Source organism: Branchiostoma floridae, chromosome 3 (genome assembly GCF_000003815.2).
Source record: "Branchiostoma floridae strain S238N-H82 chromosome 3, Bfl_VNyyK, whole genome shotgun sequence".
NCBI lineage: Eukaryota > Metazoa > Chordata > Leptocardii > Amphioxiformes > Branchiostomatidae > Branchiostoma > Branchiostoma floridae.
In genome coordinates this window covers 16,041,646-16,060,059 of record NC_049981.1, presented here as the reverse complement: position 1 = coordinate 16,060,059, position 18,414 = coordinate 16,041,646, and the positions used below count along the sequence as shown (strand labels likewise).

The 18,414-nt window shown below is 39.4% G+C and overlaps 3 protein-coding genes across 3 annotated transcripts in view; 1 reads left to right on the top strand and 2 right to left on the bottom strand.

Annotated features, from left to right (window-relative positions):
* LOC118411720 (mucin-1-like) overlaps positions 1 to 3,470 on the bottom strand; it is a 7,849-nt gene extending 4,379 nt beyond the window's left edge. The window contains exon 1 of the mRNA XM_035814202.1: positions 3,422 to 3,470. Coding sequence (XP_035670095.1) covers positions 3,422 to 3,470 — 49 coding nt within the window. The remainder of the gene's footprint in view (positions 1 to 3,421) is intronic.
* Positions 3,471 to 5,371: 1,901 nt separating this feature from the next.
* Positions 5,372 to 13,715, top strand: LOC118410804 (carnosine N-methyltransferase-like). The gene is made up of 8 exons (XM_035812635.1): positions 5,372 to 5,541; positions 6,613 to 6,808; positions 10,065 to 10,264; positions 10,577 to 10,717; positions 11,398 to 11,576; positions 11,799 to 11,912; positions 12,465 to 12,568; positions 12,993 to 13,715. The coding sequence occupies exons 1-8, from the start codon at positions 5,411 to 5,413 to the stop codon at positions 13,131 to 13,133; spliced, it is 1,206 nt and encodes a 401-aa protein (XP_035668528.1). The 5' UTR covers positions 5,372 to 5,410; the 3' UTR covers positions 13,134 to 13,715.
* Positions 13,716 to 15,527: 1,812 nt separating this feature from the next.
* On the bottom strand, positions 15,528 to 18,057 carry LOC118410813 (the record flags this gene model as incomplete). The annotated part of the gene is given in 2 exon segments (XM_035812647.1): positions 15,528 to 17,408; positions 17,851 to 18,057. Coding segments are annotated over 2 exon segments (291 nt in total), but the record flags the coding sequence as incomplete, so codon positions are not given.
* Positions 18,058 to 18,414: the final 357 nt, after the last annotated feature.

Here is an 18,414-nt window from a genome sequence, read left to right as displayed (position 1 = left end):
TTGTGGTTGGTTGGGTTGTTTCTGGTTTTGTGGTTGGTTGGGTTGTTTCTGGTTTTATGGTTGGTTGGGTTGTTTCTGGTTTTGTGGTTGGTTGGGTTGACCCTGGTTTTGTGGTAGGTTTGGTCATGGATGTCAATTGTTTTGTGGTAGGTTGGATCGTCCCTAGCGCTGTGGTAGGTTTGGTTGTGCTTTGCTCTGTGCTAGGTTGGGTTGTCTTCGGTTTTGTGATTGGTTGGGTTGCCTCTTGGTTTTCGGTAGGTTTGGTCGTTATGGTCGGTTCAGTGCTTGTTTGAGACATGCCTTGAATCCACAGAATACCAAACAAGGCAAACGAAAGCCATTGTTTGCTTGATATCAACATCGCGGTTGTCACCGTTTTGCTGCATTAAAGATTGTAAAAATCTAACAGACTGTGATACTGTAATTTCTTATGTAAAATTTAAGTCATATCAAAATGCTTAGGACCAATTCCTTAAAATAAAAGTGACAGTGATCTTAAACTAGTTCAAACTACTAATCAATTGGGCGAGCCTTCCCTCATTGTTCGTGACACAGATGAAAGGTGCTATGTTCATAGTACCGGTGAAATTCCCCCTTACTATTTCTCACAATCACAATGAACAATGCACAATGGACTGTGGCCCACCCATTGCAGGATGAGCGACAACTGCAGGGATTCAAACATAAGCCCTCTTAGTCGAGAGGCAGGGTCAATGATTGAACCATCATTCTACGCATGCTAAGTGTACTTATAGGATCGAACGGTTTATATCTGCTACAGAATTGTCTTTTTGTCTGCATCGTCCAGGACAACTTCACTAGACCGATTGTCCCGGGCAAACGAAAGTGCTAATTGGGCAAATTTATGTCCTACCCCACTTAAGTAAGTGGCAAGTAAGATTTTTCGATGAGGGAGATTTTGATATATATGTACTTGTTACTTTCTACAATCTTGGCATCAAGCATTGTTCAACACAGACAAATAGAGACAATAGTAAAAGAATCTCATCACTGGAAATGAAAATACAAAGAAAAATATATATTCTTTTTAATTTTGGCCAAATGAAATGCTACTTCGGATAAGTATTTCGGACAAGTACACGAAGAACATTTCGATCATAACATTCATTTGCGATTTTTCCGTGTTTTTGAACCATACAACCAAAATAACATTGGACGACCCAATGTTGTATGAAGCTCGAGGCCAGGTAGCTGATGGCATAGAACCTCTAAACGTTCTTGTTCTTGTACTGGATAACACCCCTTATTTGTGTTGGGGCAAACCATCCAGGGTAAAGAGCACAACACACTTATTAAGAAAAGTACGGGTGATCCGGAGTGCTTGGTCTTACTATACACATTGCACTAGTACCTAAGCAACGAAAGCATCATGCTTCGTCACTGCCATAGAAGTTGCCATATGTCATGCACGGTTATAACGCTGTTGAGCGATATACTTATAAGTATTTGTAGTGCACGGAAACCTACGGATAAAAGTTGAAGAAACCTAAAAACAAACATGTCCGAGTACCTACCACAAACAGCAGGAAATGCCGATCGAGGGGCGAGACGGAGATGTCCTGTTTCTGCAACGGGTAACGGAAAACTATGATACATCCCGTGTTGAAACAAATACGCCCAAATTCCCATATATAATACATTTTGCAAATTTCCCAGCCAATAACCTGTCAGGTATGTATGTGACAGTATTGTCCGAATAACTATCAAATGACTCACTACTTGTATGTACGTACCAGCGGGTGCTATTGTCAGTGCAATTTGCGCGCACAGTAAATAATAGATGACAAAAATAAATACTTTTACCTTTTAATTCAGCTTGTAGTGTGGAGAGCAGGTGCCCATCTGAGTAATGAGGCTGTTGTATTGTGCTTGAGGCACCACCGCGAACACGGGACCCCATTTTACGTCCCCAGCTCCAACCAGAATGTCCAACTTAACCAATTGGAACCCGTAGTGTGGCTGCGAGGCTGCTATATTGTATCAATTGATCTATAGGGTGACAAAATAAGATGGCATGTGCAAAGATATCCTCCAAAAGGAGAGATTTTAACTTCTGATAGCGCGTTTTCCGTAAAACTTCGTTGTTAACAAATCGACCGTAAACTGGTAACCTTGCGTTACGTGTCACCTTTGGCGCGTGCCACTGGAGAAAGTATTTAACGAAATTGGACAAGTTTATTTGAGGACTTTTTAAAAGTTGAAACAGCTAGTTGTAAGTTAGGCTGATATTTGTATATTTCTAGGTATACATTTTAATTTTTTGTTTCTTAAAACATCCCGGCCGGACCCCGGTTTGGAAATGTGACCTAAGCCTTACCGGATGCCATTACCAGGGATTGAAATGGAATATCAATCTACTATAAATCAGCATTAAGACCCCGTTCACACTCAAAAAAATGAAGCGGCTTCAACGTCGAAGCCGCTTCAACGGTTAAGCCGCTTCAAAAAAATTACGTTCACACTCATTTCAGACAATCCGATTAATCGCACACAATTCCATACCTGGAATTCAGGTACTTTTTTACAACATTGTTTGTAGGTTTTCTCAAACCCACTCTTAATAGTCTTATATCATGATCCAGAGAGAAAGCTGTTCAAAGATATGCTTGTTTTTTGTGATTTTTTTTTAGCTTGCTGTGTTTCCTCTCTCTTCGTGTGATAAAAAAAGCTTTGTTTGCTTCCCATTCCACTTGCCTTGACCCTACAGCGATTTTTTTTCTTTCCAGACATTATCATTGGGCACAAAAATCAGTAACGTGAGCAAACCTGTCAGTGTGGCGTGTGTTCCTGCTCCCGATACCTGGATATATAACCTCCAACAGGGGGCAAATTTGCATAGAATCTATCCCGCGTTGCGTTCACACTCGCGATTTCAGCCAAGCGGCTTGTTCACAAGTGTCTCAAACTACCTCCCAGGGATGGATTGCAAACGAGCCGGATCGGTGAAAATCCAAGCCGCTTGGAGCGTTCACACTCAAGAAAACGATCCGGATCAAGCGGCTTCGACGTTGAAGCCGCTTCATTTTTTTGAGTGTGAACGGGGTCTAAATGTTTGATTATCATAGCCTCCCTAGCACCCCCGTTAAACTCCAGCTCCGGCACGCACGGTCCAGCTCTTGCCCGCACGGTCCAGCTCCGGCCCGCACTGATTCCAGCTCCGGCCCGCACGGTCCAGCTCCGGCCCACACGTCCCAGCTCCGGCCCGCACGGTCCAGCTCCGGCCCGCACGCTCCCTTTTTCACTAAAAAATTGGCCAAAAAAGTTTAGAAGTTGCCCGTTTTAAGAAAATTTCGGAACGACATGCAAAACTTTTTAGCGCATTCGTTGGCTAACATGTTCGCCCATCCTCTGACCGAATATGACGGCCCAAGACCCGCTGGTTTTTCAGATTACCCCATACCTCCCGTCGCGATACCATAAGTCAGGCGCGAGTAGGCGTTGAACGCCATGGCCAATGAAAGTTTACGCTTTACGCACAGAAGGAACGCACGATCTTGAATAAATACAGATAACATATGGATAACATGACTGTCCATTTTCATAACTTCAAACGGTGGTAAAAGACCCGGTTCATATCCACACATACGACTGTGCCATGTGGAATGTGGGGTGGGGGAGGGGGTGGATACAAAGACCAGCATCAGTACAGAAGACATTTGAAAACAAGACGTTGATCACCTCACTTCCTTTTCAATGCATTCTGAGTAATATTAGTCACCCTCTCTATTCTGTAAAATTACATGCTGTTTTCCTGTAATTTTTCTATTTGAACCATTGTAACATATCATGTTCTGTCAAAATGTCCAAACGTTAATGATTTTGTTTACAACTGCAGTAGCAATGTACATCGAAAATACATGTACATGATTTTGTCCCTGCTAACACTTTCATTCATTTTCTGTTATGTTCAGGTTAAGCTGTATATACATGATAGGCTTGATTACATGACAAGCATTTTATCTAGTCCCATATTATTTCAATATGTTTAACAACAATCTGTTAAACAGCAATTGGCATAACCAAAACTAAAAACCTTCTGTTACACAACTTTCTTCAGGATACACTTTTGGGCATGACCAATACATCTCATTTGTTGCTCTTGTGCTCACCATAAAAGTACAACAACTGTTTCCATAGTATACATGGATATCAGACATGTTAATTTGTAAGCATCTATAGATATGAGGGGATATGCATCATCCTGATAGTTATGTATTGTTGTTAGCATGGGCATTTTGTTAACCACATTCAAGTAAATAGTCTCTATCATGGGCAATTTGTTAACCATGTATAAGCAAGGAGCTTAAAAAATTTTAAGCTCCTTGGTAAGTAGTCTCTATCATAGGCATTTTTAGCCATATAGAAGTCAGTCAAGGACATGATGGGTGTCGCAAGAGGAAGCGGGCCATGGACCACCGTTTGAAGTTGTGAAAATGGACAGTCATGTTATCCATGTTATCTGTATTCATTAAAGATCGTGCGTTCCTTCTGTGCGTAAAGCGTAAACTTCCATTGGCCATGGCGTTCTACGCCTAGGCGCGCCTGACTTATGGTATCGCGACGGGAGGTATGGGGTAATCTGAAAAACCAGCGGGTCTTGGGCCGTCATATTCGGTCAGAGGATGGGCGAACATGTTTGCCAACGAATACGCTAAAAAGTTTTGCATGTCGTTCCGAAATTTTCTTAAAACGGGCAACTTTTAAACTTTTTTGGCCAATTTTTTAGTGAAAAAGGGAGCGTGCGGGCCGGAGCTGGACCGTGCGGGCCGGAGCTGGACCGTGCGGGCCGGAGCTGGACCGTGCGGGCCGGAGCTGGACCGTGCGGGCAAGAGCTGGACCGTGCGGGCCGGAGCTGGAGTTTAACGGGGGTGCCTAGGTGGGAATAACTTTTCTGTGGCATGTACATGTGCATGTACATAGAAACAAAACACAAACAAACGTGTACCGATATTTTGCTGCAATTTGCCTAAAACCGATGCCCTAGGTCGACCACTTGTTACACAATAACGCACCTTGTTCAATGATAACGCTCAATAATCTAGAGTAGAGATGTTTTCCCCTTCTAAATTTTCTATATTCAGAACGTCTTTGACGGCACCTTTGACAAGGTACGTGATAGACAATTTCTAAGACACGTAGTTGGCACAGAAGTTCACAAAAGCGCCAAAGTGAACAACCATATGTGGAGGAAACCACTATTAAAAAGGGGCCTATTATTCGAAGTAATATATGTAACAGCTCAGTAAAATCATATATTTTCCACAAAAACACGTCAAAATTCCACTTTCTGATCTTACAGCTGATTATCTTTACAGCAGCTATCCACAAAGTTGACGGAAACATAAAGTGTGTAAAGAAAAATTCTCCCTAGTTCGGAGTAAGGTGTCCCATGGCAGCGTCCAACATGGCGACGGGTGGAAAAAAGAAGAAACATGGCAAAGAAACCCGGACACAAAACGAGGAAGAACGCCTTGAACAGCAGCATTTCTTCCGAGTCATCAGCGCCTTCCGACACTACAGGTATCTCTTAATAACTATTAAAACTTTTCTCTATCAGAAGAGGTCTCGTTACTTTGCAATGTTGTGATTATTTATAGCTCTGTGTATGAGTTGTATTGGGGAGGGGGCGTTGGGACTACGCCCGGATTTTGGCACAAGTGTCCACGTAGTGAGCTTTGCACAGTTCACTGAGCTGTCTATATTTTCTGTGACGTCTTTAGCAACTGTGTTGCTTTGATTGTTTTTTTCTGCATGTCCAAGTCGTGTTATCGCCTTTCCTTCTGTACGTGTTGTTACATACTGCGATTATGTAATCATCTGGAAGCTTCCAAGATATGCACAACTCCTAGATGTAGAGTTAGATGCTTTAAATATACAATCTGTATATGGGCCTTAACCAGTAATTTGTGTGGGTAGCAAATACTAGACTCCATTTAGAGGACATGTACATGTATAGCATAGACATGTTCAGAACATTGGGGGCCACATGGCCACAAGAAGGATAATCCAACTAATCAAGAAAAAAAAAACTTTTAGATGAATTCCCCTCTGCATAAATTGTAAGCAGTCCTGCTACTTAACCATATGGATCCATTCTGTGGATCTGTGGGCAGGGGTCGATCCCAGGTTGATCCGATAACATGTGGAAATTACATTTGCCATTTCTGACAAAAATTGATAGTCCCTGCAGTCAGCCACACAACAGAACTCAAAACATGAAGAAGAGTAGGCATGGGGTGACCTGGTATGCTTGGCTAAAAAAGCAAGGCATAGCAAATGTGCATTGCAGTGAGCTACTTGAAAAAGCAAGTTGCAAAACAATTTAACAAATCTCTATATGTCTACATAAGGACCACCTACTAGTACCATTTTATATAAAGTAAAACCTGTAAAGCAACTAGTATTTATAAGCATAAGCACCACCTGGCCACTTATATACAGTCATACCGGAACAAGTGTCTACCTCAACATAATGACCGCACCTGGACACTAGCTAGCTGCAGAATGATTAACAAAGCTTTTTATGTATATGTCATGAAAAAAATGAAAAAACATACATTTACCCTTCACATTATGTACCATTTCTTTCAGAACACACTCCATGCAGCGCCTTGACAAAGCGGAGAAATGTTTTCGCCAGCTGCCCCTGTACCAACAGAAGCTGCTGCCCAATCACCTGGCTCACCTGGGAGAGCTCAGAGCATGTGTGGACCAGAACTACGACTTTCTGCTCAACATCATCAAGATGACAGAGAACATGTTTGAGAACAAAGATTACACAGGAAATGTAAGAAGCATTATCTTATATGCAAATCTGTTTATTCCAGAAGTAGCAGCAGCAGTCAAAGGATTTAAAGAAATTTTCCCAGTTGACAGGGTGTCAATATACCAGTAAATAGTATATGCTTTGGTCAATGGGGAAAGTATGTTGAGGGACCAATAAAATGTGGTTATTTTGGCCAGGTATATATGTAGAGATGATCACTAGTACAGGTTTGACTGTATGTCAATGGCAAGGTGGTGCTTATGCAGAGGTGGTCACTAGTAGTACAGGTATAACTGTACATAAATGGCCAGTTGGTCCTTATGTAACAGTTAGAGGTGACCACTGGTATTACTACTAGTAGTACAGGTTTGACTGATATCATTGGCCAGGTGGTCCTTATGTAGAGGTGGTAATTAGTAGTAGTAAGGTTTGTCCATACATTATGACTCTCTCTCTCTCTTATAGGGCCTTCACACGGAAATCGAATTAGCAGGAATCAATCCGAACCAGCCGGAATGAAGTATTTGCAAACTTTGTGTCACATTCGGGTGGGAATTCCAAATGGGCTTTAAATCCCCTTCACACGAGAAGGAATGAGCCGGAATGCCGTCAGAATGAAAATTCTTGTCTATTCCTGTCAATTCGTAGTGCATTCTAGACATTCTTATGGCATTCAAAATATTCTTTCGGCCACATTCTGGCAGGATTCGAGGTGGCTTGCCGTTTCGGTTCTCCATCGAATGAGATAAGAATGTTTCGAATAATGTTAGAATGCCGCAGAATGCGGTCAGACTGCAGTCAGAATAGTTAGAATACACTAATAATCTGCTACGAATGCCATTCGATATTTCTCCACTTCAAATGCACCTTGACAGTTTTTAACATGTCAAAAACTTTCGAGCCAGCCAAAAGAACGGGGACGAATATCTCGAATGCAGTAAGAATGTTTAGAATACAGTACGAATTGCGAGGAATTGCCACGAATAGAAAAAAAATTCATTCGGACGGCATTCCGGCTCATTCGTGCTCTCGTGTGAATGGTCATTAGTACAGAAGTATAGGTTTGTCCTTATAATAATGGCTTAAAAGTTAGTGGTCCTTATCCATTGAGAGGTGGTTATGAGTACAGGTTTGACTATATATCAATAGTCAGGTCGTTCTTATGTACAGTTGGTCTCTAGTAAAGGTTTACTGTATATCAGGTGGTCATTATGCAGAGGTCACTAGCACAGGTTTGACTGTTGTTTAGCCAGGTGATAATTATATATTATGCAGAGGTGGTGAGTGAGAGCGTAAGTGGAATATCCTTTGTTTAAAGAGCAAGATAAATACATACAATTCTTATATGCACTTAGACAGTCTTAGTTTGCAAATGTGCTATATTTCCCTTTTAATAGATGTCACTGTTTAAGAGTTTGTAACATTAGACTTTTACTATTCTATTCAACTACACACTGACTAGTCTTATCATGTTTGCACCACAGTGGAAGGTTTGGTAAGACAGGTGTTCTTTGTCAAAGGTCACCATTACAAAGCCATCGTTAAATGTTTGTTTGTAAAAATGCTACTTTTAGTTTTTATGGTATCACTTGTCCATGATGTGTAACCACACAAGAATGTACAGTCATCCTGTAAAATTCCACACAAAAATGTTAATTCAAATACCAGCCAGTAAAACTCCAGCTGACTGTGTAGAGGATATTTATGGGCCAGCTGGCAAGTGAAGTGCCCTAGAGGACGTTTCAGAAGAAGTGGGAGGTCATTGACACACTGAGAGACTGGAGGGATGACATCACAGTTACTTCGTGCAGTGGAGGGCTCAAAATTGGGGGAAATCTTTCTTTTCTTGAAAGTTGAAAATATTTTTGTTAATATGGACAAGTACATGTAGAGTCTAGTTTTAACCAGTTTGGTAAAAATGTATTCACTTCAATTAAGTTTTTAGGGGCATAAGAACAGATCTGAGTTGTGTGGTCTGGTACTCACACTGGCATTGTGGATGGATATTGGAGTAAAGGCTGTGTTTTTATTATTATATAATTTTGAAATAGAACTTTCAGCCATTCTAGCAGTTTGATCTGTCCAACCTGGCTCCTTTTTTCTTCGTTTTTAAGATTGAAATTTGGATTAATACATTGTACTTTCATCAAGACATGTATTAGTGTATTTAAATATAGTCTCCTATGGTCAGCAGCAGGTTTTTAGTCAGGCATGTGTCCATGAATCTTTTGGATGTGCTGTTCTAAAAATGATAAGAAGTTGCAGGCAACACTTTAAGCAAGATGCCCTGCAGCTGAAAATGAATGCCCTTACAGATTAAGTCCTCTGCCATCATAAAATTCTGATTGACCAGGGATGTTGGTAGCACAAATTTAGCCTCAGTACTAGTAGCTGACCTCTCTGACAATAATTTTGTCCCTCAGGATACCTTAGAATGAACCATTTGAAATAAATTTCTCTTAAACTCTGCACCATCGGGGGATGCCCAAAGAACGAGCTACAAAAACCTGCACCTGTAGCGCTTGCAGTGCAGGAACTCTCAGTCACTAAGACAGTTTTATAAAATCCTTCCTTATAAAATCCTGGTGAGCAGTAACTGTGGTATCTGCCCTGGGGCCGTGCCAAAAACAGAACATCCTGGAGAGTGGTGTCTGTAGCTGCCATGCATCAGCAGTCCATTAAAAATTGAAAATTGATTGATATGTTAACTCAACATGACTATCAGACATTACCGTTAGATTCATAATTACAATACCTGGTACTAATCAATATTCATGTTCCTGTAAAACTTTATGGACATGTTTTGAAAGTCGGCCATACATGCATATTGATGAACAGCCAGAACAGGCCTTTGTATGTGTTGAGTTTCTGTAAACAAAGTCTAAAAATGTACATTTTTTTACAATTTTGAAATTGAATAAGGTTATCAGAAAAATCGGTAGAGTTTTTGTTTGATTTTGTAGCCAGGTGCCATATGCACCAAGAACAAATGTCTTTGCACATTGTAGACTAGTACATGTAGGTTAAGATAAAAGCTGGCAGTGTGCTTTTTACTATCAATGCATTTAAGTTTGCAACACTTTGATTTTGTAGTAGTGAGAAAAATTGAGTGTTTGCTGTTGAAACAATTGGGTAGGCAGGCAGAAGACATGCAGAACAAGCATTACCACAGTGGCCTCACTGAGAAAACTGCAACAGAAAACCACAACAAACTTAAATACATTTACACTGTATATCCAATCTGTTTTTCAACCTTGTGTGTTTCTACTGTTTTCAGGGAGATGTGTACTCAGACAATGCAGACGTCATGTTGTCAGAAAGCGCCCTCCCGTTTCCCCGGGAGTTTGACATGGACAAGGTGAAGACCACACTGAAGCAGTTTGTGCGTGATTGGAGCGCGGAGGGGAAGGTGGAGAGGGACGCCTGTTATAAACCAATCATAGAGGAGATACAGCAGAGGTTCCCTGCAGAGCAGTGGTACAGTCCTTTAGTTCAACTTTCACTCATTCATTTTTTCAACTTTATCCTGGATTTGTAGCTGTGTTACATTGTTTTTTTTAAAACTGATGCATTTTTTTGTGGACGGTTCATAGTGCTTGCCCATTTTGATAATTGTGTATTATTTGAGAGTCCCATTCTGATAACAGATCTATGACTGTTTACAGTGATCCATGGGACTTGTCCATCCTGGTGCCTGGTGCCGGACTAGGCAGGCTAGCCTGGGAACTGGCCAGGTTAGGCTTCCAGGTTTAGAAGATGGCTTACATGTATACAAATATATGTTTACAGTGATCCATGGGACTTGTCCATCCTGGTGCCTGGTGCCGGACTAGGCAGGCTAGCCTGGGAGCTGGCCAGGTTAGGCTACCAGTGTCAGGGAAACGAGTGGAGCTTCTTCATGCTGTTTGCCTCCAACTACATCCTAAACAAGTCAGTACTCCCATCTATAGTCAAAATGTGGTGTGGTGACTATTTCTCTTGATAAATGGAGATAACAAGATTTTGTTGCTATTATTAGTGTTTCTTTAAATGTTGAGATTGCCGTGCTGGGTTAATGTTTGCAGTTTTCACAGTGACCTTTCCACTTCAAACTTCAAAGCACTGCCAAGATGCCTGTCTGTCTTCTGCCTGCAAACTCTGCATTTTCTACAAAATCAAAAGTCAAAGTGAAAACTATTTTCAGTACATTTCAATTTTTGTTGTAATACACATGCTTAATGTTAACTTGAAATTTTGTTCCGTAAGGGCCATGAAAGATTTGTAGCAGTAGTTGTTAAAGTAATGATAGGTGACTACTTGGTTTACTACAGCCAACAATACGAATCAGGTATTAATGCCCATTGATGATTGATCGATTTGTTGATTGACTGATAGATTGATTGATTAATTTCCTGAATAGAGTAGATTCAGGTGAAATGTGTCTGACAATTGGTCAAAACTCAGTTGTCTTATATGTCTATATAAGTCAACTCAACTAACTTGTAGGTCATCAGTCAATTGCCAATTATCCTCTATTGTCTATCTAACTTGTAGATCAAAGGTCATGTGTCAGTCATCCTTATATCACAAATATTGTCTATAAAAGACAGCTTAACTGTCTGACCCCCCAGGTGTGAAGGTATCAACTCCATCACACTCCATCCATGGATTCACCAGTTCTGCAACAACCGGACATCACGTGACCAGGCCCGCGCTGTCGCCATCCCAGACATCGACCCCCACAGTTTACCACAGGTCGGCAACTTCTCAATGACTGCTGGGGATTTTTTGGAGGTCTACAAGGAACAGGGTAACTTTTAATTTCATATTTCTTTAAATTTGGTTAAATCCCAGACATTTTATCATCTTATCTAGATCAAAGAGGAACAGGGTTTTTCTGGACATGGCCTTGTTTAAGACTGTTACTAAAACAAAATGGCTATGAAAGTTGAAATAAAAACACTGACCTTATAATCATGTAGCAAAAACTTTTGATTTTACTGAATCTCTATCTAATGTGTTACTTTTGCAGAGACGTGGGACTGCGTGGCAACTTGTTATTTCATAGACACTGCCCACAACATTGTGTCTTATGTGGAAACAATACACAACATCCTCAAGCCTGGAGGTTACTGGATCAACCTTGGTATGTTAAACTTTGTATATCAGGAAGTGATGTAAGGGCAGAGATTATAATCTGTCAGAACTGCTGATCCTACCAATAAAGATCATGATTGGAGTCTTTGTCAGCATAACCAGTTTATCACAATCATGATGCTAGGTGCTGAATGTGTTAGGTTGGTCTGCCATTTGTAAACCCTTGACTTTCAAATAAGGTTAATTCATTTATCTAAAGTGACATGAATCAAAGTTGAAAAGGTCTGTCTTTTAAGTGAATATCCAAATGTGCAGAACAATTTACAGGCTCTGATCAGGAGCTGTCCTGACACAGTCAGACTGTAATCTCTACCCTTGACATGTACACGTCAATTTGTCTTCTTCAGTAGTTGTCATCTGTTAACAGTAGTGCAATATGGGACCTATGTTTAGTTGTCCTGAATTTTTTATAATTGAGGAACTTTTTCTAGAAAATACAGTACATTAATTTTGGTTATCATAGAAGTTATGAAAAGAAAATGTGGATATTGGTTGATAGACATATTATGTTGACTTGTTTTTAATTGTTGTTGTTCTGTAGGTCCGTTGTTGTACCATTTTGCTGATATGGTGAACGAAGCTTCCATAGAGTTGAGTTATGAAGACCTCAGGAGCGTGATTCTGGAGTTTGGCTTCGAAATACTGGTGAGTTGATTATGTGGAAGTGTTGAAGTCATACTGATCCCATTTTGATGTGATTTCAAAGAAGATCTTGAAGAATTCTTGTGTGCATGACTATGAGTGTGTTTATGTGTGTATGTGTATGTGTGTGTGTGTGTGTGTTGGGATATGTGTGCACGTGCATATGTCTCTGTGTTTGTTGTTATGTGTGTGTGTGCATGTGGGTGTGGGTGTGTGGGTGTGTGAGCATGTGTGTGTGTGTGTGCATAGATCATTTGCCTGACTACATGTGTGTGCATATGTGTCTGTGTGTGTGTGCACATGCATACCTTCTGATGTATGTGTCGTTTGTTGTGACCTGTACTGAACCCAGTGGGTATGTATGTACAATAAAGGTCTTCATTCATTCATTCATTAATAATTTTAGATTTCTTTTATCACCTTACAGAAAGAAGACACCAAAAAGCCTACAATGTACATACAGAACACTAAGTCCATGCTGCAATATGAATATGACTGTGTTTATTTTGTTGCCAGAAAACCTCTGGAAGTTGCCAACAATCACACAAATCACTCCCAAGCAGTATAACAGATACATTACATGTAAATAAAATGATTTAGTAAATTTTGCTTGATAGACATGTATATTAACTGCCTACAAGTGCATTAATATAATAGAGTTACTCACTGCCTTTATCAATGAAGGAGGGAGGTGCTGATTGCCACTTAGGTGCCCCAATTGGCATTAGATTAGCTTAAGTTTACACATTTATGTTTAAGCAGCAAATTTTAAAATATTGTTATCGTGGTATTCCCTTCTTTGAGCTGTTAACATCCAATATCAGGTGTTTGAGAGTGTCAAAAGATCTTAAAATGTCCAAAACACATGAGCTACAATTCACTAAAATGCAAATAGTGACCTTTGTAGAAAATAGCAAATTTCAGCACTTGCGTTTTCATAATCGACGAACTTACTCGCCAAAGTTAGAATATGAACAACACAATTATGATTGTACATTTGGAATGGGTTTTTGTTGTTGTTGTTGTAGGTTTTTTAAGAGTTGGGAATTGAGTGCTATTATGTTGCATTACATTTTACAGTTAACCAAGGCGGGGCTGTCTCCAGCTTTAAAGTCTTTACTGTCCCACTCATTGTTTGGAGCTCATGTTATTAATTACCTCCATGAAATGTCATGGAGGTTATATTTTACCCCGCGTTTGTCTGTCTGTGTGTGTGTAAACAAACTAACTCATGAACGGTTGGGTGGATTGGTTTCGTACTTGGTGTGTTGGTAGTGTCTGACGAAAGCTGAAAATGATTAGATTTTGGACCCCCTAGCGACTCCCCTTGGTACTGCAGCGCAACTTCCGGTTTTGCTATCTCGGTGTTCTGAACATGCTATGGTCACGATTCTTTAGTATTAGACAGCTCTTGTGCTCAGGAAGAAATGACATAAGTTTGGGTCCCCTAGCGTCTAGTTTTGGGATAGCAGGGGCATTTTTGTCAAAAACTTCTGACGAGGATAACTCAAGAAGGGAACAACGAATTTTCATGATTTTTGGTATGTAGGTACCTTAGACAATGTTGTACAAGATGAAATACTAATTATGCAAAATAGGAGTACATTTGCATAATTAATGAGAATATTCTATCATAGCAGTTTTTTCAATGTATCTCTTGTCACGGATGTGATATGGTCGTGACAATTAGGTGGTAGATAGCTTTTAGTGACCTGAAAAAGTGGGGCAAGTTTTAGCCCCCTAACATTTAATTGTGGAACTGCAGGGGCATTTTTGTCAAGATACTCCAAAGAGGATAACTGCAGAAAGGAACGACGGATTGCCTGCATTTTAGGCATGCAGGTAGCTTAGGCAAAGATGTTCATAATGATATACATGTTATGCAAATGATGACTTAATTTGCATGATTAATGAGGAAATTGTATAATTCCATTGTTTTCAATAATTGAACCTCAATACATGTAACACATGTTAATTATGATAGGTGGAATATAAGCTGATACCAAATATGGTAATGATGAGCTTATTTGCATAATTTATGTAAAAAAATTGCAAAACCACTTAATGATTAATAATGGGGATTTTATAATTGTGACATGTGTACGTTAGTCAATGATGAACAACACCATGCATAAATTATGTTAATATGTTAGTCAATTGCATGAAATTTACGAAAGCTCTAAATTTTCATGGAGGTATGAGGTCGCCGAACTCTAGTTTCAGTTCAGATTTTTAGGATGGAAGGGGTGAAATATCTTTCCGTCCCAACAAGCAAATTCCCGTCCCAGAAAAGTGGGACAGGTCCTGGAGACAGCCATGCACCAAGGTGAAGTAAGCGCATTTTGGGAATGAATTCATTATGCATATATTCATTGACATGTAACCAAAGATTGGCCTTTAAGCTTTATTTAGCCATACAGTATCAGCAAGGGCGTCAGTGCATATGTTTATGCTTGGATTCTGTACAGATTAAAAATGACTGATACTGTCCTCTGATTTTGAAATCTATACATCTTTATGTTCAATTGATAAAGACTAATTTTGGAAATCTGGCTACTATTTTAGATAATGATAAGTTTTTGCCCTTTTTTTTCATACCAAAGAATATATTGGAAGTATGAAGCATGGATTGTGAGGTTTGGTGCTACATTTATGAAAGTTGTTTATAAATTCGCATTCTTTTTTTTCCAGTCAGATAGAAGAGAAAGTATTTTCAGACCGTTTCAGGGGAACATTCTATTCTGGAATTAATCTAGTTGAAAAAAGTTGTTTTGATTGGTTGTTGTACTCTTGTTCAATATACGTACATACCAAATACATGTACCTTTTTGGTGTGATCAAACATGAAGGTGCATTTTTTTGAATATTATTTTACTTGTAATCAATTTTCATAGGCTCACCTGATGCAGAAATTTGGGGCACACTAATTTGACTTTTACATGTAGAGCCAGCCGTTCTGTGATTTTTTTTGTGAATTTTCTTATATGCATAAATAGTCAATTTTTTCTCTTAAAATCAGATGTATTTTGCTTTGGTCCTTTTAACAGAAGAAGAGAGCTCACAGTATTCTGTGTTTGTTTTACTGAAGTATTTGAAATGTTTCTTTCTCATTCATTTGGTCTAGCTTATATCCATATCTTGTCCATGTAATACAAACACACACAACATTGTATTTCGTATTCTGTTTAATACATAATTGTACAAAATAGACTATACATCATAGAATAAAGACAAAAATAAACATGATACATATAACAATCTTAGAACTGGGTTCTTAGAGCATGTATATTAAAGTCTTGAAATATGGTTTGTTGCCTTTCAAAACTTGGTAGCAGTTTGGATACTAAATGTTATATATTATTGTAGTGCTAATAGAATATCAGTAGTATTTGTTTCGATATGAATAAATGTAAGCTACCAATATAATTATTATAATTGAGGTTCAAGTTGTTCAACACTCTTTAACACTCATACAGCTAAGAAGCCTTGTGGCTTACAGTACACACTGGTTTCCAAGCAGGACTGGGGTTAACTTAGTGCTGACATTGCAACAAAAGAACACTATGGCACAATTGTTGCCTTTTTCTCATACAATTTCTTGAGAGATATGTTACTTTTGGTAGGTACGAAACTGTACATACGTACATTTCTGTTACTTTTATCAAGACACTTGTAGATGATATATGGATGAACATTAACTCGTCTAATATAATAAAGATGTTTTGGAATAAACAAAAAGTAGTCTATAATCCACTCCAGCTCTTATGTCCTACTCTACCAAATAGTTTGGCACCCATGAGCAGAGCAACAACTAATTAATGTTTACGAGATATTTCAGTAAAATATGCACAAGGCCACTGATATGAAGGCCTAGGGGAAGTATTTAAAAGAGGAGATTGGAGCTAGAGTAGGATGGCTAACAAACTTTAAATTCACAAAATGCATGTCGAAACATGAAATAGAATGCTAAAATTACTCTGTTGACATGAGTCCAGCTCAAAATGTTTTTATGAAGTAATCTCAATTCAAAAGGTTAATAATGATGATCTTTATTCTTTTCAATGGCAATATCTAACTAACATGATTTCTGATTAGTATCGATCAGCTTGATTAGTATGTGCTCAATTTTTGCAATATTTTCTATCAAAATATACTTTTTTTTAAGTTTGAACTGTTTCCTGGTTATTGTTTTACCATACTTAAAACCACAATATAACCTGAATATGACATGTAATACACTGTACATTTGAAGGTAACTATAGATCACATTGTGACAAAAGCACCCCAATAAAACTCAAAATGGAATCTTCGGAACCAATGCTAATACTGAAAGAATAGGTAAAAAACAATCTCAGTTGGGGGTGTCCAATCTGTTTCAGCAGCATCGTGTACTGTTACAGTAGTACACTTTATATTTTAGCCTGGAAACCATATCATTCTAGCAATAGCACACTCCTCTCTTTGTTTCAATGTCGAACAGTCCGTCACTCATCTGAATAGTTCTCAAAGTTATTTATTCACAACCAAATAGTCATACAACCTGTGACGACTGTCCTCCGTGCTGACTGTTTCTGCTTTGCACTACAGCTAGGTGTCGCTGCTGCACTGTTACAAATGCGGTCCCAAATACTTAACGTCCGGCGCACTGAATGTGTGCCAGACCATCCAACAGGGAAGCGATCAGAGGAGCTGGAATTGGATGGATTCCAACCTACAAGTGTTTAGACTTTTGTTTAGAATCTCAACAACCGCAGCTGTCTCAGAGATATGTGTCGTTGTCCTCTGCATTCAAAACGTAGCCGTAATTGAGCTCGCCATAACCGTTGATAGGAGCACTACCATTCTGTATATAGGGACAAAAAGAGAGTCACCTTGAGGTTATTATGCAGCTCAATGAAAGTACGTTATTGAACCGAATAAACAATTAAAGCATCAAACTTTTAATTATAGATGATAATTGACCCCTTTTAACTGTCAAAACTTTTCAATCATATTCAACAAGATGCTCACGACGACTTGGTGAAGTATGTGTCAATAAATGGTGTGAAGCAAAGTCACATGTTTTACAACTGACCAACAGCAGGTCAGAAATTAAAGTGAAGCAGTCTCATTCGTTACTACTGACCAATGGCAGCTCAAAAAAAAATAAAGCAAAGCCACATGCTTTGTTACTGACCAATGGCAGCTCAGGAAATAATGTAAAGCAATTGAGATCACGTGCTTTCTTACTGACCAGTGGCAGCTCAGAAAATAATGCAAAGTATGTCACATGCTTTATTACTGACCAATGGCAGCTCAGACGGGTGACTTCTCATCTCCCTCATCTCTTGAGCAGTGGTCTTCCCATCATGCCTCCCGTCGCTCACAAGGGAGCCATGAAAACCGTTGGCGTCCTTCTTATGCATCCAGAGTAGCGACTCTTTTCTGCCCTCCTCATTTATAGCATACATGTTCCCCTTCATGCTGTTTTTCCGCGATCTTCTTACACATAACTGGAACAAAGTGAGACGAATACCAGCTGTTAGACATCGCAAAACAGGACATGTCTTTGCCAGTGGCCATCTCCGTAGCATTATATTCTAGCCCATTTTGTGATCATCTGGCTGCTGAGGCCGACTTTTGGTAGTCACTATATGTTCCAACCCAAGCATTACGAAGTAGTGGTCCACTGTACCCATTTTCTGCAAGTTGCTTTGGCAAAATGGAGCGACTAATGTTTCACACGACACACGACTACAGTTCATATCCATTTTTACAGTTCATATCCAAGTTACGTTTCATCAAGCAAATTTTGCTTAACACCTCTGAGATTCTTGCAGTATAATATTATTGGCAATGCCTCAGAGACC